Source organism: Staurois parvus, unplaced genomic scaffold (genome assembly GCF_062004578.1).
Source record: "Staurois parvus isolate SC_StPar_1 unplaced genomic scaffold, SC_StPar_1.0 ptg002417l, whole genome shotgun sequence".
Classification (NCBI taxonomy): Eukaryota; Metazoa; Chordata; class Amphibia; order Anura; family Ranidae; genus Staurois; species Staurois parvus.
The window spans coordinates 1-26,904 of record NW_028320213.1 but is presented as its reverse complement, the minus strand read 5'-3'; the positions used below and the strand labels follow the sequence as shown (position 1 = coordinate 26,904).

The 26,904-nt window shown below is 50.5% G+C and overlaps 1 protein-coding gene across 1 annotated transcript; it reads right to left on the bottom strand.

Moving 5' to 3' along the window:
• Positions 1 to 26,776, bottom strand: LOC149430906 (RIB43A-like with coiled-coils protein 2). Its single transcript, XM_089665934.1, has 8 exons — positions 26,580 to 26,776; positions 22,430 to 22,548; positions 22,254 to 22,335; positions 16,688 to 17,032; positions 12,973 to 13,091; positions 5,424 to 5,651; positions 5,012 to 5,178; positions 1 to 212 (listed from the first exon to the last, which is right to left on the bottom strand). The coding sequence occupies exons 2-8, from the start codon at positions 22,544 to 22,546 to the stop codon at positions 131 to 133; spliced, it is 1,140 nt and encodes a 379-aa protein (XP_089522060.1). The 5' UTR covers positions 22,547 to 22,548; positions 26,580 to 26,776; the 3' UTR covers positions 1 to 130.
• Positions 26,777 to 26,904: the final 128 nt, after the last annotated feature.

The following is a 26,904-nucleotide window of genomic DNA, read 5'->3' as shown; positions in this document are numbered from 1 at the left end:
TTTCTCATCATATAATAACTTTATTCGTCTTCAAAAGCACAAACAAGACTCGGCGTTTGCAGACGCCAGCCGTGGGTGAGGAGGGCGGTGCGGTCACAGCGGGGGGCTCAGTGCGGTCACGGCGGGGGGCTCAGCGGCTCGTAGTGTTGAACTGCCTGTGATAATGTGCGGTGGGGTTGTTGGTGTAAACCGTTTTATCCAGGAACTCCAAGCTGGAAAGATACAAACCGTCATACACAGGAAGATCGAGATCTGATGAGACGCCACAATATCGTTTTATCACAAAGAAATAATAAATCTGCCAAATACATTTCTATTCCCTGGAATGGCTGATCACAGAATACACGCTTGTCTGCGACCCCCGACCTCCGATACGTAACCCCTTCCAGTCCGGACGCTTTCCCCCCCTTCCAGTCCGGACGCTTTCCCCCCCTTCCAGTCCGGACGCTTTCCCCCCCCCTTCCAGTCCGGACGCTTTCCCCCCCTTCCAGTCCGGACACTTTCCCCCCCTTCCAGTCCGGACACTTTCACCCCCCCCCTTCCAGTCCGGACACTTTCACCCCCCCCCTTCCAGTCCGGACACATTCACCCCCTTCCAGTCCGGACGCTTTCACCCCCCCCCTTCCAGTCCGGACACATTCACCCCCTTCCAGTCCGGACACTTTCACCCCCCCCCTTCCAGTCCGGACACATTCACCCCCTTCCAGTCCGGACGCTTTCCCCCCCCCCTTCCAGTCCGGACACATTCACCCCCTTCCAGTCCGGACGCTTTCCCCCCCCCCTTCCAGTCCGGACACATTCACCCCCTTCCAGTCCGGACGCTTTCCCCCCCTTCCAGTCCGGACGCTTTCCCCCCCCCTTCCAGTCCGGACGCTTTCCCCCCCCCTTCCAGTCCGGACGCTTTCACCCCCTTCCAGTCCGGACGCTTTCCCCCCCCTTCCAGTCCGGACGCTTTCACCCCCCTTCCAGTCCGGACGCTTTCACCCCCCTTCCAGTCCGGACGCTTTCACCCCCTTCCAGTCCGGACACTTTCACCCCCTTCCAGTCCGGACGCTTTCCCCCCCTTCCAGTCCGGACGCTTTCCCCCCCTTCCAGACCGGACGCTTTCCCCCCCTTCCAGACCGGACGCTTTCCCCCCCTTCCAGACCGGACGCTTTCCCCCCCTTCCAGTCCGGACACTTTCCCCCCCCCCTTCCAGTCCGGACACTTTCCCCCCCTTCCAGTCCGGACACTTTCCCCCCCCTTCCAGTCTGGACACTTTCCCCCCCCTTCCAGTCCGGACACTTTCACCCCCTTCCAGTCTGGACGCTCTCCCCCCCTCCATGCTACCAAACTTTGAATGACAATTGCGCGGTCATGCTGTACCCATATGAATTTTTTAGCATTTTTTTGAGACAGATAAAACTTTATTTTGGTGATATTTATTCACCGCTGGGATTTAAATTTTTTTTTTACTATATAAATGAAAAAGTCCAAAAACTTTGAAAAAAAAGTGTTTTTTTTATAAAATTTTGCAAATAAATAATCTTTCTTCATAAATCTCGGCCAAAATTTATTCATCTATCTTTAGTAAAAAAAAAAAAAAATAACCAAAATTAGTTTATAACCAAAAATGATAATTTTTCAAAAAATGTTTTTACATTTTTATTTTTTTATTATTTATGTTTTTTTTCCTACATACTGTCACCCTAGCAGTACAGTCACCATGGTGACACTGTACTACTTGTGGGGGGGTGATGATTTTTTTTTTTTTTTTTTTTACACACTGATTGCTTTGACACCCATAAAGGCTGTAAAATCAATCATTTCTCCTTCTCTCTGTCTGCATTCTTGCAGCCATTGAGAAATACTGTGTGAGCTGTGATTGGTCACAGCTTGTCACATGGTACAAAGCTGTTGTGAATAGCCCTGTACCATGTGATCTCTGTGATCATTCACAGATTTCACACGTAGTAAGCAATGATGTCAGGAAGTGACATCTTGCTTACTACTCTGTATGTGATCACTGATTGGCCAATCAGTGATCACATGATCGGGACCTCACACAGAGGTCCCGTACAGCGATCGGTGTTCCCAGGGAATGCGGGGGCCGTTTATATACATGGGCCGGACGGGAAGTGGTTTAAAAAACAAACAAACAAAAAAAAAATTTTAGAATCGCTTTAAAGCTTAACTCTACATTTAGTGTCCTTTTAAATGGTTCGTTCGGGTCAAGCGGGTCCAAACGAACAATTTGCTGCACCGTAACATCATCTATATACCGTGTACAGCTCTGCGCTCCAGCAGTGGGATGTGAACTCCCGTCTCACTCCCAGAACAACAGAGAGTCCTGTAAGTAGCCCAGCAAGTCCCCCTGTCAGTGGAATAGTGCCCCATCATTGGTGTCAGTGGAATAGTGCACCATCATTGGTGTCAGTGGAATAGTGCCCCATCATAGGTGTCAGTGGAATAGTGCCCCATCATTGGTGTCAGTGGAATAGTGCACCATCATTGGTATCAGTGGGGGGAATAGTGCCCCATCATTGGTGTCAGTGGAATAGTGCCCCGTCATTGGTGTCAGTGGGAGGAATAGTGCCCCGTCATTGGTGTCAGTGGGAGGAATAGTGCCCCATCATTGGTATCAGTGGGAGGAATAGTGCCCCGTCATTGGTGTCAGTGGGAGGAATAGTACCCCATCATTGGTGTCAGTGGGAGGAATAGTGCCCCGTCATTGGTGTCAGTGGGAGGAATAGTGCCCCATCATTGGTGTCAGTGGGAGGAATAGCGCCCCATCATTGGTGTCAGTGGGAGGAATAGTGCCCCATCATTGGTGTCAGTGGGAGGAATAGTGCCCCATCATTGGTGTCAGTGGGAGGAATAGTGCCCCATCATTGGTGTCAGTGGGAGGAATAGTGCCCCATCATTGGTGTCAGTGGGAGGAATAGTGCCCCATCATTGGTGTCAGTGGGAGGAATAGTGCCCCATCATTGGTGTCAGTGGAATAGTGCCCCGTCATTGGTGTCAGTGGGAGGAATAGTGCCCCGTCATTGGTGTCAGTGGGAGGAATAGTGCCCCATCATTGGTATCAGTGGGAGGAATAGTGCCCCGTCATTGGTGTCAGTGGGAGGAATAGTACCCCATCATTGGTGTCAGTGGGAGGAATAGTGCCCCGTCATTGGTGTCAGTGGGAGGAATAGTGCCCCATCATTGGTGTCAGTGGGAGGAATAGCGCCCCATCATTGGTGTCAGTGGGAGGAATAGTGCCCCATCATTGGTGTCAGTGGGAGGAATAGTGCCCCATCATTGGTGTCAGTGGGAGGAATAGTGCCCCATCATTGGTGTCAGTGGGAGGAATAGTGCCCCATCATTGGTGTCAGTGGGAGGAATAGTGCCCCATCATTGGTGTCAGTGGGAGGAATAGTGCCCCATCATTGGTATCAGTGGGAGGAATAGTGCCCCATCATTGGTGTCAGTGGGAGGAGGAATAGTGCCCCATCATTGGTGTCAGTGGGAGGAATAGTGCCCCGTCATTGGTGTCAGTGGGAGGAATAGTGCTCCATCATTGGTGTCAGTGGGAGGAATAGTGCCCCATCATTGGTATCAGTGGGAGGAATAGTGCCCCATCATTGGTATCAGTGGGAGGAATAGTGCCCCATCATTGGTGTCAGTGGGAGGAATAGTGCTCCATCATTGGTGTCAGTGGGAGGAATAGTGCCCCGTCATTGGTGTCAGTGGGAGGAATAGTGCTCCATCATTAGTGTCAGTGGGATGAATAGTGTCCCATCATTGGTGTCAGTGGGAGGAATAGTGCCCCATCATTGGTGTCAGTGGGAGGAATAGTGCCCCATCATTGGTGTCAGTGGGAGGAATAGTGCCCCATCATTGGTGTCAGTGGGAGGAATAGTGCCCCGTCATTGGTGTCAGTGGGAGGAATAGTGTCCCATCATTGGTGTCAGTGGGAGGAATAGTGCCCCGTCATTGGTGTCAGTGGGAGGAATAGTGCCCCGTCATTGGTGTCAGTGGGAGGAATAGTGCCCCGTCATTGGTGTCAGTGGGAGGAATAGTGCCCCGTCATTGGTGTCAGTGGGAGGAATAGTGCCCCGTCATTGGTATCAGTGGGAGGAATAGTGCCCCGTCATTGGTATTAGTGGGAGGAATAGTGTCCCATCATTGGTATCAGTGGGAGGAATAGTGCCCCGTCATTGGTGTCAGTGGGAGGAATAGTGCCCCGTCATTGGTGTCAGTGGGAGGAATAGTGCCCCATCATTGGTGTCAGTGGGAGGAATAGTGCCCCGTCATTGGTGTCAGTGGGAGGAATAGTGCCCCATCATTGGTGTCAGTGGGAGGAATAGTGCCCCGTCATTGGTGTCAGTGGGAGGAATAGTGCCCCGTCATTGGTGTCAGTGGGAGGAATAGTGCTCCATCATTGGTGTCAGTGGGAGGAATAGTGCCCCGTCATTGGTGTCAGTGGGAGGAATAGTGCCCCATCATTGGTGTCAGTGGGAGGAGGAATAGTGCCCCATCATTGGTGTCAGTGGGAGGAGGAATAGTGCCCCATCATTGGTGTCAGTGGGAGGAATAGTGCCCCATCATTGGTGTCAGTGGGAGGAATAGTGCCCCATCATTGGTGTCAGTGAGAGGAATAGTGCCCCATCATTGGTGTCAGTGGGAGGAATAGTGCTCCATCATTGGTGTCAGTGGGAGGAATAGTGCCCCGTCATTGGTGTCAGTGGGAGGAATAGTGCTCCATCATTGGTGTCAGTGGGAGGAATAGTGCCCCGTCATTGGTGTCAGTGGGAGGAATAGTGCCCCATCATTGGTGTCAGTGGGAGGAGGAATAGTGCCCCATCATTGGTGTCAGTGGGAGGAGGAATAGTGCCCCATCATTGGTGTCAGTGGGAGGAATAGTGCCCCATCATTGGTGTCAGTGGGAGGAATAGTGCCCCATCATTGGTGTCAGTGTGCACTCGTGTGGACATTTTCGGATCCTCATTTACATTGGACCTGCCTGGGCTCGGTTCCGGCCACTTACTGTGCCCTCTGCTCTCTGCTCAGCTGCTGGTTGTACTGATCCATTCTCTTCCTGATCTCACGATTCAGCGCCTCTTCCTGCTGCTCCAACGTCATCGCAGCGCGAGCCGCCAGGACCCTCTGCCTGTCCCACTCCACGTCATCCCGCTTCTCTTCCTCCTTCATCCTCTGAGAACGACAACATTTTACAACATGGCATTCCCTTAGACCCACCCCTTCAACTGCTAATCAGCCAATCACACGGCAGCAACGGCATCTAGGTGGTGAGGACGACTTGCTGAAGTTCAACCAGAATGGGGAAGAAAGGGGATTTAAGTGACTCTGCACGGGGCGCGGTTGTGGGTGCCGGTCGCTGGCCCCAATGTGATTGGTTTATCGTTACCTACAAACACGACAGTGATTGGTCGCTCCACCTGTTTTTCCTGCTGCTGCTGCGCCTGAACTCCCAGGATGGCTTTGAGCTGCTCCGGGCTCATGCCTTTCCAGCGATCCGGCACCACGCGGTGCGGCCCATACCCGCTAACGGCCACGCCGGGGTTCTCCGTCAGAATGTCGCCGGTCAGGTGGCTGCAGATCTCTGCAATGTTGTGATCTTCTTCCTGTTGTTTCTCCCGCTTCCTGCGCTCTGACGCCTCCATGGCCTAGGTAGGCGATACAGACAGAGGTCAGTGATGGGGGAACCCCTCCCCCGCCATCATGTGTTGTATGAAATCTGACATTCTAATGTACAGGGAGCTGCCTAGTGCCCTATGTATACACTGAGGCCATGTATAGTCTGAACATCATCTAGCCCTTTCCTCCACAGCCTGACCATTCCTTTGCCCAGCTCATTCATTCATTGGATGTCAGTTCAATCATGGAGGCTCAGCATCACATGTGGGCATCACCTGGGGTGGTCTGTATGCAAATTTAGTCTGTCTGGCCACACCCACTTCTCCAGACTGACACCCACCCATCAAGGAAATTTAGTCTGCCTGGCCACACCCACTTCTCCAGACTGACACCCACCCATCAAGGAAATTTAGTCTGCCTGGCCACACCCACTTCTCCAAACTGAAACCCACCCATCAAGGCAATTTAGTGTGCCTGGCCACACCCACTTCTCCAGACTGACACCCACCCATCAAGGCAATTTATTCTGCCTGGCCACACCCACTTCTCCAGACTGACACCCACCCATCAAGGAATATTAGTCTGCCTGGCCACACCCACTTCTCCAGACTGACACCCACCCATCAAGGAAATTTAGTCTGCCTGGCCACACCCACTTCTCCAGACTGACACCCACCCATCAAGGAATTTTAGTCTGCCTGGCCACACCCACTTCTCCAGACACACCCACCCATCAAGGCATTTTAGTCTGCCTGGCCACACCCACTTCTCCAGACTGACACTGCCCATCAAGGCAATTTAGTCTGCCTGGCCACACCCACTTCTCCAGACTGACACCCACCCATCAAGGAAATTTAGTCTGCCTGGCCACACCCACTTCTCCAGACTGACACCCACCCATCAAAGCAATTTAGTCTGCCTGGCCACACCCACTTCTCCAGACTGAAACCCACCCATCAAGGCATTTTAGTCTGCCTAGCCACACCCACTTCTCCAGACACACCCACCCATCAAGGCATTTTAGTCTGCCTGGTCACACCCACTTCTGACTGACACCACCCATCAAGGCATTTTAGTCTGCCTGGTCACACCCACTTCTCCAGACTGACACCCACCCATCAAGGCAATTTAGTCTGCCTGGCCACACCCACTTCTCCAGACTGACACCCACCCATCAAGGCAATTTAGTCTGCCTGGCCACACCCACTTCTCCAGACTGACACCCACCCATCAAGGCAATTTAGTCTGCCTGGCCACACCCACTTCTCCAGACTGACACCCACACATGAAGGCATTTTGATATTTGCATAACTCCTCCCCAAGAGCCATTGCACCTTTTGCATTGGGACTGAGGGCTCTCGCGGGGTTTCTGGGATGTTTTCAGGAAGCTATGTACAGCCCTCTGCTGGCCCCTCCCACCAGCCGTGATCTGCTTGCGTGGCATAGAGAAGCACAGAGAACCACTGATGACATGAGGATTTATTAAAAAATGATTATGTAGGTGAGGGGAGGTAAAGGCAGATTAAAGTGGAACTTCACTCTCTCAGTCAGCATTGACTATAAATTAATCCTTATGCTCCTAGTATTAGTACATAGATAGGGAATAGATTATATTTACTTCTTTTAAACTTTTTTTTTTTATTTGTTACATTTCTTCAGTTACTTCCCACATGGAAGAAAAATATATTTTAAATATATTTTTAAAATATTCTTCCCAAATATATTGAAATATATTTGAAATGCTACAATTTTGACCGTATTCAATATATTTCAAAACCTATTTCAATAAATAAATATCACACACAAACACACGTTTTTTATTACAAAATATCTGAAAAATATTTTTAAAAATACATTTCAAATATACTGTATGTCTGTAAAAACACAAATCTACATTTTTGGAATTCATTTACAAATATATGTAAAATTATATGTTAAAATTACTTTTTTATATGTTAAAAAAAATCTGAAGAATATATGTAAAAAAATATAGTTTTTGAGAAATATATATTTTTAATTATATTCTTCAGATTTTTTTTAACATATAAAAAAGTAATTTTAACATAGAATTTTACATATATTTGTAAATGAATTCCAAAAATGTAGATTTGTGTTTTTACAGACATACAGTATATTTGAAATGTATTTTTAAAAATATTTTTCAGATATTTTGTAATAAAAAACGTGTGTTTGTGTGTGATATTTATTTATTGAAATATGTTTTGAAATATATTGAATACGGTCAAAATTGTAGCATTTCAAATATATTTCAATATATTTGGGAAGAATATTTTTATATATTTTATATATATTTTTCTTCCATGTGGGTTCCTGGTTTCCATGCCTAGGCAAATGATGTCATACATCCCAGGAGACTTCAGTACGGGAGAAGGGGTTTTCTCAGCTAGGCACACCCTCCTGTCTGCATGGCTGAGCTAAGGGCAGATGGATTCCAGGAAGTAAATGCTACATGAATCATCTGCCATTACTCAAGATGGTCATGGCCAGAAATGCTAGGGGGGGGGGGGGTTAAAGTGATTTCCTAGCAGACTAAAGCCATGGAGACATGGATGGATGGATGAAGACATGGATGGAAGGAAGGAGACATACATGGGTGGATGGATAGAAATGATTGGTGGATGGATGGAGATGATGGGTGGATGGATAGAAATGATTGGTGGATGGATGGAGATGATGGGTGGATGAATGGAGATGATGGGTGGATGGATGGAGATGATGGGTGGATGGATGGAGATGATGGGTGGATGGATGGAGATGATGGGTGGATGAATGGAGATGATGGGTGGATGGATGGAGATGATGGGTGGATGGATGGAGATGATGGGTGGATGGATGGAGATGATGGGTGGATGGATGGAATCCTGGCCCTCCACCACCCTCCTCACCCGCACAACACCCTTCCCGCCTCCACGTCCTGCCGCAACCCCCTCAACCTAGTACCTGTCCCCCTGCTCCCTAAAACCACCCCCCATTTTCATGTGCACTCCTGAACGCCCGATCGGTGTGCAACAAGCTTACCGCCATCCACGACCTCTTTGTTTCCCGCTCCCTCAACCTCCTGGCGATCACGGAAACCTGGATCCAGGCCACTGACTCTACCTCCCCTGCTGCACTCTCCTATGGAGGTCTCACCTGGACCCACTCACCCAGACGGTCGTAAAGGTGGTGGGGTTGGTCTGCTCCAGTCACCACTGAGCACCTTCCGAGTCCTCCCAAACCCCCCCTCCCTATCCTTCTCCTCCTTCGAGGCCCACTGCGTCCGACTATTCTCCCCAACCCCCCTGAAGATTGCTGTGATATACCGGCCTCCTGGATCCATACCCCGCTTCCTGGATGACTTCTCCTCCTGGCTACCCTTCTTCCTCTCCTCTGAGCTACCCACCATCATCCTTGGGGATTTCAACATCCCTGTCAACCTCGACAACCCGGCACATCCCAACTCCTCCACTTAACCTCCTCCTTTGCACTCGCTCAGTGCATACAATCCACCACCCACTCCGACGGGAACATCCTGGACCTCCTCTTCTCCCATCTCTGCGCCCCCCACAACCTCACAAACACCCCCTTCCCTCTCTCTGAACACAACCTTATCACCTTCTCCTCGTTCTCTAACGCCTACCCCCCCAAATGTCCAACTATTACCAGCTGGAACCTCCGCAACCTAAACCCTGCCCCCTTCCACTCCGCAGCTGATCAACTTTACAACATCCACCCCCTGTCCTGCCCCGACCTGGCCACGACTGCCTATAACTACACGCTGTCATCAGCTTTAGACTCGCTAGCGCCTTTAACCACACGAAGTATCGGACCCCGACCGCTCCAGCCCTGGCAGACTGATCACACCAAAACTCTCAAACGACGCAGTCGTGTCCTGGAGCGACTATGGCGCAAAACCAAATCCCAACAAGCCTTCACCCGCTACAAATCTGCCTTCCGCACCTCCTCCCTCCATACTGCCAAACAAGCCTACTTCCTGACCCTCATCAAGGCCCTCTCCTCCAATCCTCGCCGACTCTTCTCCACCTTCAACTCTCTACTCTCTCCGCCTCCACCTCCACCCAGCACCTCATTCACTGCCCTTGAGATTGCCAATCACTTCAAAAACAAGATTGACACAATTCACAAGGACATTGCCGCAACTCACACACCCTCTCAACCCGTCCCCTCTCACACAGCTACCCCCTCATCCCCCCTCTCCTTTGGCCTCACCACTGTTCTGACCTCCACCCCACCTAACATTCCTCACACTGAAGCCCCCTCAACACTCCACACCTTTGACCTTACTACCATTGAGGAGGTCACCAAGATCCTCTCTGATGCCCGCCTCCCCACCTGCCCCCTTGACCCTGTCCCCTCACAACTCCTACGACCTCCCTCCCCCTCCATCCTAAGCTCCCTCACCCACATCTTTAATCTCTCCCTCTCTTCCAGCGCACGCGCACATCACCCCCATGGTCCTCCCTGGACCCCACCGACCTGAACAACCTCAGACCCATCTCCCTGCTGGCACTTACATCCAAACTCCTCGAGCGCCTAGTCTACAATCGCCTGAGCTCCCACCTCACCGTCAACAACCTCCTCGATCCCCTACAGTCTGGCTTCCGTCCCCTACACTCCACCGAAACCGCCTTACTCAAACTCTCCAACGACCTTCTAACCGCCAAAGCTAATGGCCACTATTCAGTGCTCCTACTCCTTGACCTCTCTGCGGCCTTCGACACAGTTGACCACCCCCTCCTCCTCAAAAAAACTACACTCCCTCGTCCTCAGAGATTCTGCTCTCTCCTGGCTCTCATCCTACCTGTCACAACGCTCCTTCAGCATTACCTATAATGCTACCACCTCCCCCTCACTCCCCCTCTCTGTTGGGGTCCCTCAAGGCTCCGTCTTCGGGCCCCTTCTCTTCTCCATCTACACCTCCTCCATTGCCAACTCATATACTCTCACGGCTTCAACTACCACCTCTATGCCGACGACACACAAATCTATCTCTCAACCTCCCACCTCACCCCCTCGGTCTCCGCCCCCCACCTCACCCCCTCGGTCTCCACCCCCCACCTCACCCCCTCAGTCTCCGCCCGAATCACACACCTACTGAGCGACATATCAGACTGGATGTCGCTCCACTTCCTTAAACTGAACCTCTTCAAAACCGAGTTTCTTGTCTTCCCCCACAGCCCGGACCCCACCCCCCATTGACTTCTCCATCACATCCAACAACGCTACCATCAAACCCGCCCCGCAAGCCAGAGTACTTGGTGTCATTCTGGACTCCAACCTATCCTTCCAGCCCCAAGTCCAATCTTTAACAAACTCGTGCAGACTCCACCTCCGCAACATGCAGACTCCGCCTCCGCAACATGCAGACTCCGCCTCCGCAACATGCAGACTCCGCCTCCACAACATGCAGACTCCACCTCCGCAACATGCAGTCTCCACCTCCACAACATCGCCAAAATCCGCACGTTCCTAACCCCAGAAACCACTAAACAGCTCATCCACTCCCTCATCATATCACGACTCGTCTACTGCAACTCCCTCCTCACTGGCCTGCCTCGCCGCTGGCTATCCCCGCTTCAGTCCATCCTGAATACGGCAGCCAGACTCATTCACCTTTCCAACCGCTCTGTCTCCACCACCCCCCTCTGCCAATCCCTCCACTGGCCTCCACTCAGTGTCCTCCACCCCCCCCTGCCAATCCCTCCACTGGCCTCCACTCAGTGTCCTCCACCCCCCTCTGCCAATCCCTCCACTGGCTTCCGATTGCGCAACTGATCAAATTCTGAATCCTAACACTGATGTACAAAGCTGTCCACCATACTGCCCCGAACTACATCACCGACCTAATATCCAAGTACCACCCAACACGCACACTCCGCTCCTCACAAGACCTCCTTCTCTCTAGTTCCCTGGTCTCCTCCTCCCATGCCCGCCTCCAGGACTTCTCCAGGGTGTCACCCATCCTCTGGAACTCCCTGCCCCAACCCATCAGACTATCACCTACTCTCCTCTCCTTTAGGCGCACCCTGAAAACCCATCTCTTCAGGGAAGCCTACCCCACCCCCTGCTAACCTGCCGACCTCCTCCACTCTTCCTACCACTCCATCCCCCACAGCTATCTCCTCCTGTGCCACCACCCCCTCCCTCCTAGATTGTAAGCTCGAAAGAGCAGGGCCCTCAATCCCCTCATGTTTTGCATTGTATTGGTATTGTTCTGTCTCATGTATTGTCTCCCATATACAGCGCTGAGCGAACTATTGGCGCTTTATAAATACTGTATAATAATAATAATGAAGACATGGGTGGATGGATGGAGATAAGGATGAATGGATGGATGGAGACATGGGTGGATGGATGGAGACACGGGTGGATAGATAGAAATGATTGGTGGATGGATGGAGATGATGGGTGGATGGATGAAGATGATGGGTGGATGGATAGAAATGGTGGATGGATGGAGACAAGGATGGATGGATGGAAATGATGGGTGGATGGATGGAGACAAGGATGGATGGATGGAAATGATGGGTGGATGGATGGAGACAAGGATGGATGGATGGAAATGATGGGTGGATGGAGACAAGAATGAATGAATGGATGGATGGAGACATGGGTGGATGGAGACATGGATGGATGGAGACAAGGATGAATGGAAATGATGGGTGGATGGAGACAAGAATGAATGGGTGGATGGAGACACGGATGGATGGATGGAGACAAGGATGAATGGATGGATGGACATGATGGATGGAGACATAGCTGGATGGATGGAAATGATGGATGGATGGAGACAAGGATGAATGGATGGATGGACATGATGGATGGAGACAAGGATGAATGGAAATGATGGGTGGATGGAGACAAGAATGAATGGGTGGATGGAGACACGGATGGATGGATGGAGACAAGGATGAATGGATGGATGGAGATGATGGGTGGATGGATGGAGATCTGAGAGTGATCCTTTAGGTGCTTCTATACTCCAGATGTGTAAAGCGGTTCTAAAGGCAGAACATGTTTTACCTTGTGGCATTCCCTGCATTAAGGTATAAAATGTTCCAGTGGAAGTACCGCCCCCCCGCCCCCCTCACCCCCTTATACTATCCTGAGTCCTGTCTCTCCAGCGACGTGCCTGTCTCCAGTGGCTCTAGTCTCTCTCTTTTTCCTCACGGAACAGAGGCAGCAGCAGAAGCCATTGGCTTTTGCTGCTGTCAATCTGATCTGTGAGGGGTGGGGCTGAGCTGCGCTTTGTGTGTCTATAGACAAACACAGCCTAGCCCCTAGGGGAAAAAAAAAACGAAGCAGGCTGGTGCGGTATGTATGGCTTACCAGAGCTTGGTTGAAGTTGGTGACGGCCATGTTTACAGCCTTTCTGCATTCTTCTTCCATCTGGCTCAGATGTTGGGCTCTCTCATCCAGCTCCGCCCTTTTCTTATCATACAAGTCATCTGGGAAGTGTCATCAAAGATCATTTATAGGCAGAAAAGATGAGAAACAGAACGTTCGACTTCCAGAAAATAAAATACATACATTGGTCTCCTCCCGCATGGTCACATCTTCTCATAGGAAAGCATGCTGTGGACCTCACATCTTCTCATAGGAAAGCATGCTGTGGACCTCACCTTTGAGTCCCTGACCTGGGAGAAGTACGCAGCTAAGGACTTCGGGGTATTCTCAGACTTCCAGGCCAGTGACTACGTCCAGGGATCGCTAGGTGTGATCTCTACTGTAGTCTTTCTCCACATTATTAACATGGAGGATCCCTTGAAGTCACCTTCCAGGATGAGGAACCTCCTATTATATCTGCAGCTTCCAGAACATTAGGAATGCCATAGACGGTACACATTTCTTCCCTGCAACCACGGGTTTACTTGTCTTCCCCATGGGAGGATCTAGTAGGAGGAGAGCCTAGTCACATGGGGAGGATCTAGTAGGAGGAGAGCCTAGTCACATGGGGGGATCTAGTAGGAGGAGAGCCTAGTCACATGGGAGGATCTAGTAGGAGGAGAGCCTAGTCACATGGGGGGATCTGGTAGAAGGAGAGCCTAGTCACATGGAGGGATCTGGTAGGAGGAGAGCCTAGGCACATGGGGGGATCTGGTAGGAGGAGAGCCTAGTCACATGGGGGGATCTGGTAGGAGGAGAGCCTAGTCACATGGGGGGATCTGGTAGGAGGAGAGCCTAGTCACATGGGGGGATCTGGTAGGAGGAGAGCCTAGTCACATGGGAGGATCTGGTAGGAGGATAGCCTAGTCACATGGGGGGATCTGGTAGGAGGAGAGCCTAGTCACATGGGGGGTCTGGTAAGAGGAAAGCCTAGTCACATGGCGGGGATCTGGTAGGAGGAGAGCCTAGACACATGGAGGGGATCTGGTAGCAGGAGAGCCTAGGCACATGGGGGGATCTGGTAAGCGGAAAGCCTAGTCGCATGGGGGGTGGGGGAGGGCTGGTAGGAAGAGAGCTTAGTCACATGGAGGGATCTGGTAGGAGGAGAGCCTAGTCACATGGGCAGATCTGGTAGGAGGAAAGCCTAGTTACATGGGAGGGATCTGGTAAGAGAAAAGCCTAGTCACATGGGGGGGGGATCTGATAAGAGGAAAGCCTAGTCACATGGGGGCTGGTAGGAAGGAAGCCTAGTCACATGTGGGGGATCTGGTAGGAGGAAAGCCTAGTCACATGGGGAGATCTGGTAGGAGGAGAGCCTAGTCACATGGGGGGGATCTGGTAGGAGGAGAGCCTAGTCACATGGGGGGGATCTGGTAGGAGGAAAGCATAGTCACATGGAGGGATCTGGTAAGAGGAAAGCCTAGTCACATGGGGGGGGGATCTGGTAGGAGGAAAGCCTAGTCACATGGGGGGGATCTGGTAAAAGGAAAGCCTAGTCACATGGAGGGATCTGGTAAGAGGAAAGCCTAGTCACATGGGGGGGGGGGATCTGGTAGGAGGAAAGCCTAGTCACATGGGGGGATCTGGTAGGAGGAAAGCCTAGCCACATGGAGGGATCTGGTAAAAGGAAAGCCTAGTCACATGGAGGGATCTGGTAAGAGGAAAGCCTAGTCACATGGGGGGGGATCTGGTAGGAGGAAAGCCTAGCCACATGGAGGGATCTGGTAGGAAGAAAGCCTAGTCACATGGGGGGGATCTGGTAGGAGGAAAGCCCAGTCACATGGGGGGGATCTGGTAGGAGGAAAGCCTAGTCACATGGGGAGATCTGGTAGGAGAGCCTAGTCACATGGGGGGGATCTGGTAGGAGGAGAGCCTAGTCACATGGGGGGGATCTGGTAGGAGGAAAGCATAGTCACATGGAGGGATCTGGTAAGAGGAAAGCCTAGTCACATGGGGGGGGATCTGGTAGGAGGAAAGCCTAGTCACATGGGGGGATCTGGTAAAAGGAAAGCCTAGTCACATGGAGGGATCTGGTAAGAGGAAAGCCTAGTCACATGGGGGGGGGGATCTGGTAGGAGGAAAGCCTAGTCACATGGGGGGATCTGGTAGGAGGAAAGCCTAGTCACATGGAGGGATCTGGTAAAAGGAAAGCCTAGTCACATGGAGGGATCTGGTAAGAGGAAAGCCTAGTCACATGGGGGGGATCTGGTAGGAGGAAAGCCTAGCCACATGGAGGGATCTGGTAGGAAGAAAGCCTAGTCACATGGGGGGGATCTGGTAGGAGGAAAGCCTAGTCACATGGGGGGATCTGGTAGGAGGAAAGCCTAGTCACATGGGGGGGGGGGGTCTGGTAGGAGGAAAGCCCAGTCACATGGGGGGGATCTGGTAGGAGGAGAGCCTAGTCACATGGAGGGATCTGGTAAGAGGAAAGCCTAGTCACATGGGGGGGGATCTGGTAGGAGGAAAGCCTAGTCACATGGGGGGGATCTGGTAAAAGGAAAGCCTAGTCACATGGAGGGATCTGGTAAGAGGAAAGCCTAGTCACATGGGGGGGGGATCTGGTAGGAGGAAAGCCTAGTCACATGGGGGGATCTGGTAGGAGGAAAGCCTAGCCACATGGAGGGATCTGGTAAAAGGAAAGCCTAGTCACATGGAGGGATCTGGTAAGAGGAAAGCCTAGTCACATGGGGGGGATCTGGTAGGAGGAAAGCCTAGCCACATGGAGGGATCTGGTAGGAAGAAAGCCTAGTCACATGGGGGGGATCTGGTAGGAGGAAAGCCTAGTCACATGGGGGGATCTGGTAGGAGGAAAGCCTAGTCACATGGGGGGGGATCTGGTAGGAGGAAAGCCTAGTCACATGGAGGGATCTGGTAAGAGGAAAGCCTAGTCACATGGGGGGGGGGGATCTGGTAGGAGGAAAGCCTAGCCACATGGAGGGATCTGGTAGGAAGAAAGCCTAGTCACATGGGGGGGATCTGGTAAAAGGAAAGCCTAGTCACATGGGGGGGATCTGATAGGAGGAAAGCCTAGCCACATGGAGGGATCTGGTAAGAGGAAAGCCTAGTCACATGGGGGGATCTGCTAGGAAGAAAGCCTAGCCACATGAGGGGGGGTTTCTGGCTCGACTCCCCATCAACACATTGACAGGAGAATCCCCCCACCGATCACGCCCCGATCCCGGCGGGAGGTCATATGACGCCCACCCAGGATAAGCGTGCTCCTGGGTGGGCGCTTAGAGAACGCAGACACCACATGACAGCACCGTAGAGGAAATCACCTACTACACCTTCTGACTATGGGAAACCGACATTTCTGGGAGAGTCGATCTGCTAGGTCACCTGCTGCGCTCATTGGTTCCCTCCAGTGGTCCCTTCGTGACTGCAGAGCTGTGGAGGTTGTTGGAAGGAACCAATGAGCACCGCAGGGAGGAGATCAACACTCCCAAGTATTTCCCAGCAGACTTCAACAGAGGATCTTTTCTGGTGGCAAGGGCCAATAAGAGGGGCTACAGGAAAAAAAGGGGGAGGGGTCATGCATCTGACAGCGCTGGAGGTGATGGACGCAGAAGACGCAGAGGTCTCTGGAATACAGAGGAGATGGTGGAGCGGACCGTGGGGACCGGGTGTCGGGATCTCTCCACGTATCACTTCAACTGACCTGTGTACTTTCTCTGCGCTTCGCTCCTCTTCCTCTCATCTCTCTGATCTGACAACCACTTTCTGGAGAGTTCAGTCTGCAGCTTCATCCTCTGCTTCTCACTCAGGTCTTCTCCATCGAACTTCTGCAAGCTGGCCGGCCCACACCGGGGATCGTGGTCACTGACTCGGGCGGGCCGCTCCTTCTTCAGGGCGTCCGGGTCGTACAGGTCGAATTCCCTTCTGTCCTCGGGCTGCTGATGCTGCTCCCTGAAGTTCTGTACGGCCCGGTCCAGGTCCCGGGAGATCTGATGTTCTCTGTGTTCCAGCATCCCAGCGATCTTATCGTACTGCTGTCTGTCCGCGTCTGTAATACAAGGATTTATATATACAGTCAGGTCCATAAATATTGGGACATGGACACAATTCTAACATTTTTGGCTCTATACACCACCACAATGGATTTGAAATGAAAGGAACAAGATGTGCTTTACCTGCAGACTGTCAGCTTTAATTTGAGGGTATTTACATCCAAATCAGGTGAACGGTGTAGGAATTACAACAGTTTGCATATGTGCCTAACACTTGTTAAGGGACCAAAAGTAATGGGACAGAATAATAATCATCAATCAAACTTTCACTTTTTAATACTTGGTTGCAAATCCTTTGCAGTCAATGACAGCCTGAAGTGTGGAACGCATAGACATCACCAGACGCTGGGTGTCATCCCTGGTGATGCTCTGCCAGGCCTCTACTGCAACTGTCTTCAGTTCCTGCTTGTTCTTGGGGCATTTTCCCTTCAGTTTTGTCTTCAGCAAGTGAAATGCTCAATCGGATTCAGGTCAGGTGATGGACTTGGCCATTGCAGAACATTCCACTTCTTTGGTGTCTTTTGCAGTCTGCTTTGGGTCATTGTCCATCTGCACTGTGAAGCGTCCAATGAGTTGTGAAGCATTTGGCTGAATATGAGCCGATAATATTCCCGAAACACTTCACAATTCATCCGGCTGCTTCTGTCAGCAGTCACATCATCAATAAATACAAGAGAAGCAGTTCCATTGGCAGCCATACATGCCCACGCCATGACACTACCACCACCATGATCACTGATGAGGTGGTATGCTGAGGACCATGAGCAGTTCCTTCTCCATACTCTTCTCTTCCCATCACTCTGGTACAAGTTGATCTCGGTCTCATCTGTCTATAGCAGTGGTTCTTAACCTGGGTTCGATCGAACCCCAGGGGTTCGGTGAGTCGGTCTCGGGGGTTCGGCGGAGGTGACCCACACCCGACTCATATGATTTGTGATGACATGCCCAGTGGTCGGCAAGCCGCGGCTCTTGTGTGCCGGGCGCCCGCTCCCCTCCCTCCTCTCGGGCGGCAGGGACTCAAATGCAATGATTGGCCAGTCTCGCTGCCACTCACATCCTGATAGCCAGTGATTGGCTGTCAGGATGTGTGTAGGCGGGGCAGCGTGACGAACGTGAGAGGAGCTAGGCTCCTCTCACAGTCCGCCCTGAAGACCGGAACGGCGCGGGAATACAGCGAGAGGAACGCGCGGAGCAAAGGTAAGTGAATTGACACAGGGGGGACTTGGGGATTTAATATGGGGGATGAATTACTATATGGGGGATGAATTACTATAGGGGGGATGAATTACTATGGGGGATGAATTACTATATGGGGGATGAATTACTATGGGGGATGAATTACTATGGGGGATGAATTACTATATGGGGAAGGAATTACTATATGGGGGATGTATTACTATATGGGGGATGAATTATTATATGGGGGATGTATTACTATATGGGGGATGAATTACTATGGGGGATGAATTACTATATGGGGGATGAATTATTATATGGGGGATGTATTACTATATGGGGGATGAATTACTATGGGGGATGAATTACTATATGGGGGATGAATTACTATATGGGGGATGAATTACTATGGGGGATGAATTACTATATGGGGGACTTGGGGATTTAATATGGGGGATGAATTACTATATGGGGGATGAATTACTATGGGGGATGAATTACTATATGGGGGACTTGGGGATTTAATATGGGGGATGAATTAATATAGGGGGATGAATTAATATGGGGGATGAATTACTATGGGGGATGAATTACTATATGGGGGATGAATTACTATGTGGGGGATGAATTACTATGGGGGATGAATTACTATGGGGGATGAATTAATATGGGGGATGAATTACTATGGGGGATGAATTACTATATGGGGGATGAATTACTATGAGCAATGAATTACTATGGGGGATGAATTACTATGAGCAATGAATTACTATGGGGGATGAATTACTATGGGGGATGAATTACTATATGGGGGATGAATTACTATGAGCAATGAATTACTATGGGGGATGAATTACTATGGGGGATGAATTACTATATGGGGGATGAATTACTATATGGGGGATGAATTACTATGGGGGATGAATTACTATGGGGGATGAATTTTCATACCGTTTGTTACAACATATCTTTGCGAGCAATCCTTTTCGAGGATGCTGGACATAAAGACAAAGAAAAGGAACAGACTTTGTTGCGAAAATGACATGAGAGTGGCACTTGCCAAGGTAATGCCGCGCATTTCTGAACTGGCCTCTGAAAGACAACAGCAGAAGTCACACTGATTTGCGGTAAATATTCATTATTTTGTTTTTGTATGAAAATCATGTTTTAATGGTTTTGTTCATTTTGTGCACCTAAGTATAAATATATACCTATGTTTTGAATTTTAAAAATCATACTTTATTTTTCCAATTAAGAAGGGTTCGGTGAATGCGCCTATGAAACTGGTGGGGTTCAGTACCTCCAACAAGGTTAAGAACCACTGCTCTATAGGATGTTGTTCCAGAACTGTGAAGGCTTTTTTAGATGTCGTTTGGCAAACTCTAATCTGGCCTTCCTGTGTTTGAGGCTCACCAATGGTTTCCATCTTGTGGTGAACCCTCTGTATTCACTCTGGTGAAGTCTTCTCTTGATTGGTGACTTTGACACACATACACCTACCTCCTGGAGGGTGTTCTTGATCTGGCCAACTGTTGTGAAGGGTGTTTTCTTCACCAGGGAAAGAATTCTTCGGTCATCCACCACAGTTGTTTTCCGTGGTCTTCCGGGTCTTTTGGTGTTGCTGAGCTCACCGATGCGTTCCTTCTTTTTAAGAATGTTCCAAACAGTTGTTTTGGCCACGCCTAATGTTTTTGCTATCCCTCTGATGGGTTTGTTTTGTTTTTTCAGCCTAATGATGGCTTCACTGATAGTGACAGCTCTTTGGATCTCATCTTGAGAGTTGACAGCAACAGATTCCAAATGCAAATAGCACACTTGAAATGAACTCTGGACCTTTTATCTGCTCATTGTAATTGGGATAATGAGGGAATAACACACACCTGGCCATGGAACAGCTGAGAAACCAATTGTCCCATTACTTTTGGTCCCTTAACAAGTGGGAGGCACATATGCAAACTGTTGTACTTCCTACACTGTTCACCTGATTTGGATGTAGATACCCTCAAATTAAAGCTGACAGTCTGCAGTTAAAGCACATCTTGTTCGTTTCATTTCAAATCCATTGTGGTGGTGTATAGAGCCAAAAATGTTAGAATTGTGTCCATGTCCCAATATTTATGGACCTGACTGTATACTTACTGTGTGTTACAGCCAACAGATCGGGGTCCTCCAAAGTACGGCCCGCAGGCCACATGCGGCCCTTCAAGGTTTAATCCGGCCCACAGCCCGTGTGTCTCTGCTTCTCAACGTTACAGTAAGGGAGACTCTGATGGGGGAAATGATATATGGGGGGGGGGACTCTGATGTAAGGGGGAACTCTGATGGGGGAAATGATATATGGGGGGGGGACTCTGATGGGGGAAATGATATATGCGGGGACTCTGATGGGGGAAATGATAAAGGGGGGGGACTCTGATGGGGGAAATTATATATGGGGGGGACTCTGATGGGGGAAATGATATATGGGGGGGGGGACTCTGATGTAAGGGGGAACTCTGATGGGGGAAATGATATATGGGGGGGGGACTCTGATGGGGGAAATGATATATGCGGGGACTCTGATGGGGGAAATGATAAAGGGGGGGGACTCTGATGGGGGAAATTATATATGGGGGGGACTCTGATGTAAGGGGAGACTCTGATGGGGGAAATGATATATGGGGGAACCCTGATGTATGGGGGAACACTGAGAGGGGAAATGATATATGGGGGGACTCTGATGGGGGAAATGATATATGGGGGGACTCTGATGGGGGAAATTATATATGGGCGGACTCTGATGGGGGAAATTATATATGGGGGGGGACTCTGATGTAAGGGGGAACTTTGATGGGGGAAATGATATATGGGGGGGGGACTCTGATGGGGGAAATGATATATGGGGGGACTCTGATGGGGGAAATGATAAAGGGGGGCACTCTGATGGGGGAAATGATATATGGGGGGACTCTGATGTAAGGGGGAACTCTGATGGGGGAAATGATATATGGGGGAACCCTGATGTAAGGGGGAACTCTGATTGAAGAAATGATATGGGGGGGACCCTGATGTAAGGGGGAACTCTGAGAGGGGAAATGATATATGAGGGGACTCTGATGTAAGGGGGAACTCTGATTGAAGAAATGATATATGGGGGGACCCTGATGGGGGAAATGATATATGGGGGGACCCTGATGTATGGGGGAACTCTGATAGGGGAAATGATATATGGGAGGGACTCCGATGTAAGGATGAACTCTGATGGGGGGAATGATATATTGGGGGACCCTGATGTAAGGGGGAACTCTAATGGGGGAAATGATATATGAGGGGACTCTGATGTAAGGGGGAACTCTGATGATGGAAATGATATATGGGAGGGACCCCGATGTAAGGGGGAACTCTGATAGGGGAAATGATATATGGGGGGACCCCGATGTAAGGAGGAACCCTGATGGGCACTGATAGGCTGCACTGATGGGGCTGCTCTGATGGGCACTGATAGGCTGCACTGATGGGCACTGATAGGCTGCACTGATGGGCACTAATAGGCTGCACTACTTAGACCCTCCCAGATGAAGAAAGGGCGGTGACCTGCACGCAGGAAGGGGCGGGGCTAGGGAGTTGTCTCTCCTGGAGTAGTCACTGCGAGTCAATAAAGAATCATTTATAAAAAGGGAACATTTCTCCTGCCGTCTCAGTGACAGGTTCTCTTGTTGGGGCTCATCTCGCCATGTGCTGCTTCTGATCATTGGATGGCGCCGTCAGGTCTCATTCACACAGGGGTGTGGAAAAAAGCAGGCGGTTTAGCCACAGTTTTACCACCCCCTTCACTAGGCCATCCCATCTAAAAACAGAATTTCAGCTGCTCAGGGCTGTACGCAAGCAACAAAAATTTCCCAGCATGCCAAGTGAACGGGACCGCGCCACGACTGTCCTGCATGGGATGTGGAGCAGTGGTGGGGTGGCATTTTCAGGACTGAATCTGGTGACCTCTGAAAAGCGATTCACCACGGGTCACTTTTCAGAGGGGTGGCTATAACAAGCACATCGACTGCTCACCGAATGCCCGGTCCCGGGCCTTCTCCAGTCTCTCCATCGCCTTCCGTTCTTCCACCTGTCCTTCCAGCCGGGGAACATCGACCTACACAGGGCAGAGAGAGGCTCGGGTTAGGTATAAAAGGAGGGGCAATCGTTCAGGGGGAGGAGCCATAATTCAGGAGGAGGAGCCAGCCTACCCCGATGGTCCGGACTTTGGCATTGAAGATCCGGCTTTGTCTTTGCTGTTCCCGATTTCTCCTCCTTTCTATGGCTGCCGTCTCCTTGGCGTCCACAGGCAGGTCCAGCTTATACATGGCTGCAGGAAGAGAGGCGGAGCACACATCAGGACAAGCGACATGACGTACATTTCCCTTCACTTCCTGTCCCCGAGACACAACAGGAAGTGAGATGAAATCTTGGGTTGTCACTGAAACAGGAAGTGAAGGGAGATCTTCCAATGGGGACACCAATAGTTGTGACAACGAGGGATTCCCTCCCACTGCCTCTTTTACCTATAGGGCAGGAAGTGAAGGGAGATCTTCCAATGGGGACACCAATAGTTCTGGTGACAACGAGGGATTCCCGCCCACTGTCTCTTTTGGCTACAGGGCAGGAAGTGAAGGGAGATCTTCCAATGGGGACACCAATAGTTCTGGTGACAACCAGGGATTCCCACCCACTTCCTCTTTTGGCTATAGGGCAGGAAGTGAAGGGAGATCTTCCAATGGGGACACCAGTAGTTCTGGTGACAACCAGGGATTCCATCCCACTGCCTCTTTTGGCTACAGGGCAGGAAGCGAGGGAAATCTTCAAAGGGGACACTAATAGTTATGGTGACAACCAGGGATTCCCTCCCACTGCCTCTTCTGGCTATAGGGCAGGAAGTGAAGGGAGATCTTCCAATGGGGACACCAATAGTTCTGGTGACAACCAGGGATTCCATCCCACTGCCTCTTTTGGCTACAGGGCAGGAAGTGAAGGGAAATCTTCAAAGGGGACACTAATAGTTATGGTGACAACCAGGGATTCCCGCCCACTGCCTCTTCTGGCTATAGGGCAGGAAGTGAAGGGAAATCTTCAAAGGGGGACATTAGTTCTTGGATTCCCTCGCTTTGGATGGATTTCCTCTCACTTCCTGTTTTGGCTATGGGACAGGAAGTAAACGAAATCTCCCCAATGGGGACAAAGACAAAAAGCCTAACAGGGATTGTAACCCTCCCTCCCTCTATCCAGAATGAACTAATAGACATCTGTCCCCGTAATAGGTGTCCCCGCTGGAGGATTTCCCCTCACCTCTTGTTGGAGAGGGATTAGAACCCTTTTCAGGTTTTTATTGCTGTGTGTGGTCACTGAACATTAAAAAGAAAACAAACTGGGTTGTCACCAGAACAGAAAAAGAGGGGAAATCTAGAGGGGACACTAATTCTGGTGACAACCAGGGATTCCCGTGTTTTCCTCTCACTTCCTGTTTTGGCTGTGGGACAGGAAGGGAAGGAAAATCTCCCCCAATGGGGACAGTAGTTCTGCTGACAACCATGGATTCCCTCACTTTGAAGGGAATTTGTCTCACTTTCTGTTTTGATTCTGGAACAGGAAGTGAATGGAAATCTCCCCCAATGGGGACAATAGTTTTGGTGGACAACCACGGATTTTCTCGCTTTGGAGGGATTTCCTCTCACTTCCTGTTTTGGTTCTGGGACAGGAAGTGAAGAAAAATATGCCCAAATGGGGACAATAGTTTTGGTGGACAACCACGGATTTTCTCGCTTTGGAGGGATTTCCTCTCACTTCCCGTATTGGTTCTGGGACAGGAAGTGAAGGAAAATCTCCCCCAATGGGGACAGTACTTCTGCTGACAACCATGGATTCCCTCACTTTGAAGGGAATTTGTCTCACTTTCTGTTTTGATTCTGGAACAGAACGTGAAGGGAAATCTCCCCCAATGGGGACACTAGTGTTGGTGGGCAACCATGGATTCTCTTGCTTTGGAGGGATTTCCTCTCACTTCCTGTTTTAGTTCTGGGACAGGAAATGAAGAGAAATCTCCCCAAATCTTCCAGTAGGAGCACCAATTGTTCTGGTGACAACCAGGGATTCCCTCCCACTGCCTCTTTTGGCTATAGGGCAGGAAGTGAAGGGAGATCTTCCAATGGGGACACACATAGTTCTGGTGACAACTAATGATTCCCTCTTATGACAAACCAGTGACTTCCTCTTTTGGCTGTAAGACAGGAAGTGAAGGGAAATCTTCAAACGGGGACACTAGTTCTTGGATTCCCTCACTTTTGGAGATTCGCCCTCTATTGTTCTGGTGATTTATTATCGCCGAATGAGAAAGAAAATCCCAAATGTTGTGTTGTCATTAGAGAAGAAATCTTCCAGTGGGGACAACCAGGGAATCCCTCACTTTCCTCTCACTTCCTGTTTTGGCTACGGGACAGGAAGTGAAGGGAAATCTCCTCAATTGCCCCCCCCCCCCCCAATTTGCAGGGGTTCCCTCTCACTTCCTGTTTTGGAGATGGGGCAGGAAGCGAAGGGAAATCTCCCCCATGGGGACACAGTTTACAAAAAACTGACAGAGCTTCTAACCCCTCCATACGGTATCCAAAACAATATTTTTTTGGTCTATAGATACAGTGTAACATTTTGAGATGTTCCCTATAATTCAGCAAACCTTCACTTCCTGAATTCAGTTTCACTTTTCCTTGCAGGTGCCCCAAAAACAGACACCAGGGATGAATAATAAAGTATAACTGAAGGCAAACTGTTTTTTTTTGTTTTTTAGTTTTGGATGGAGGAGGGAAGGGTAAGAACCCCCGCCAGGTTATTATTTTTTATATATATATGTATCCATTAGGGAAATTTCCCTTCACTTCCTGTCCCTGAGGCACAACAGGAAGTGGGGGAGGGATTCCCCTCTTAGGCAGCTGTCACTAGAAGAGGTGTCCCCACTGGGAGAACTCTTGTTGGAGACAGACGAGGACCCTTCCCCCCCCCCCTTGCTCTCTGTGTCCCTGGTGACTGTTGTCATCAAAAGTGAAGGGAAATCCCACATTTTGGGTTGTCGCCAGAACAGGAATAGAGGGGAAATCTTCCAATGGGGACACTCGTTCAGGCGACAACCACTTTGCAGGGATTTCTCTCATTCCTGTTTTGACGATGGAACAGGAAGTGAAGGGAATTTCCCCCCATGGGAACACCGATCAGAGGAAGTGAAGGGAAATCTCCCCCTATGGGGACACCGATGGGAGAAGTGAAATCTCCCCCATGGGGACACTGATCATAGGAAGTGAAGGGAAATCTCCCCCACGGGGACACCAATCAGAGGAAGTGAAGGGAAATCTCTCCCCATGGGGACACCGATCATAGGAAGTGAAGGGAAATCTCCCTTCATGGGGACACCGATCATAGGAAGTGAAGGGAAATCTCCCTCCATGGGGACACCGATCAGAGGAAGTGAAGGGGAATCTCCCCCATGGGGACACCGATCAGAGGAAGTGAAGGGAAATCTCCCCCATGGGGACACCGATCAGAGGAAGTGAAGGGGAAATCTCCCCCATGGGGACACCGATCATAGGAAGTGAAGGGAAATCTCCCTCCATGGGAACACCGATCAGAAGAAGTGAAGGGAAATCTCCCCCCATGGGGACACCGATCAGAGGAAGTGAAGGGAAATCTCCCTCCATGGGGACACCGATCAGAGGAAGTGAAGGGAAATCTCCCCCCCATGGGGACACCGATCAGAGGAAGTGAAGGGAAATCTCCCCCCATGGGGACACCGATCATAGGAAGTGAAGGGAAATCTCCCTCCATGGGGACACCGATCAGAGAAGTGAAGGGTAATCTCCCCCCATGGGGGCACCGATCAGAGGAAGTGAAGGGAAATCTCCCCCCATGGGGGCACCGATCAGAGGAAGTGAAGTGAAATCTCCCCCATTGGGAAAACCGATCAGAGGAAGTGAAGGGAAATCTCCCTCCATGGGGACACCGATCAGAGGAAGTGAAGGGTAATCTCCCCCATGGGGACACCGATCAGAGGAAGTGAAGGGAAATCTCCCCCCATGGGGACACCGATCAGAGGAAGTGAAATCTCCCCCTATGGGGACACTGATCATAGGAAGTGAAGGGAAATCTCCCCCATTGGGAAAACCGATCAGAGGAAGTGAAGGGAAATCTCCCTCCATGGGGACACCAATCATAGGAAGTGAAGGGAAATCTCCCCCATGGGGACACCGGTCAGTTTCTAGCCCTCAGAATGAGAAGAACGTTCCAGGCAGCAGAGGTGACGAACATGCGATCTATATTCTATATTCTATGACATGAAGAGAGCTCTGAGCTGTCACTGACCTGCTGCTCCTCTCCCGGCCGGGACACAACACTGGTCACCATGGAGACGGACTGAACCATTCCTGGACTCCCCTCACACACAACAGGAAAGAAAGAGGGGGGAGTTGCTCGTGTTTTATTTTTCATTTTTTTATTGTTTTGTAAGAAAATACGTTGGATTTAGTTTGCTTTCCTCATTTTTTTCGGATCAAGTTCCCGTGCGCAGGCTGAGAGCACAGTGCGGTGTGAGACCAGAGAACGCTGCCAATGGTAATCCGGGCACCCCTGTGTGGGGAATGGTAGGGTCCAGGAAGGCGGGAAGAGCTGCGGGCGGTCACGTGACTCC

Excerpts from the sequence above, each read along its gene's own strand:
- LOC149430906 (XM_089665934.1), bottom strand. The coding sequence starts at position 22,546 with ATGTATAAGCTGGACCTGCCTGTGGACGCCAAGGAGACGGCAGCCATA. Across the intron at positions 22,336-22,429 it reads CCAAAGTCCGGACCATCGGG|GTCGATGTTCCCCGGCTGGA; the intron begins GTAGGCTGGCTC and ends TGCCCTGTGTAG. Across the intron at positions 5,652-12,972 it reads CCAACTTCAACCAAGCTCTG|GCCATGGAGGCGTCAGAGCG; the intron begins GTAAGCCATACA and ends TCGCCTACCTAG.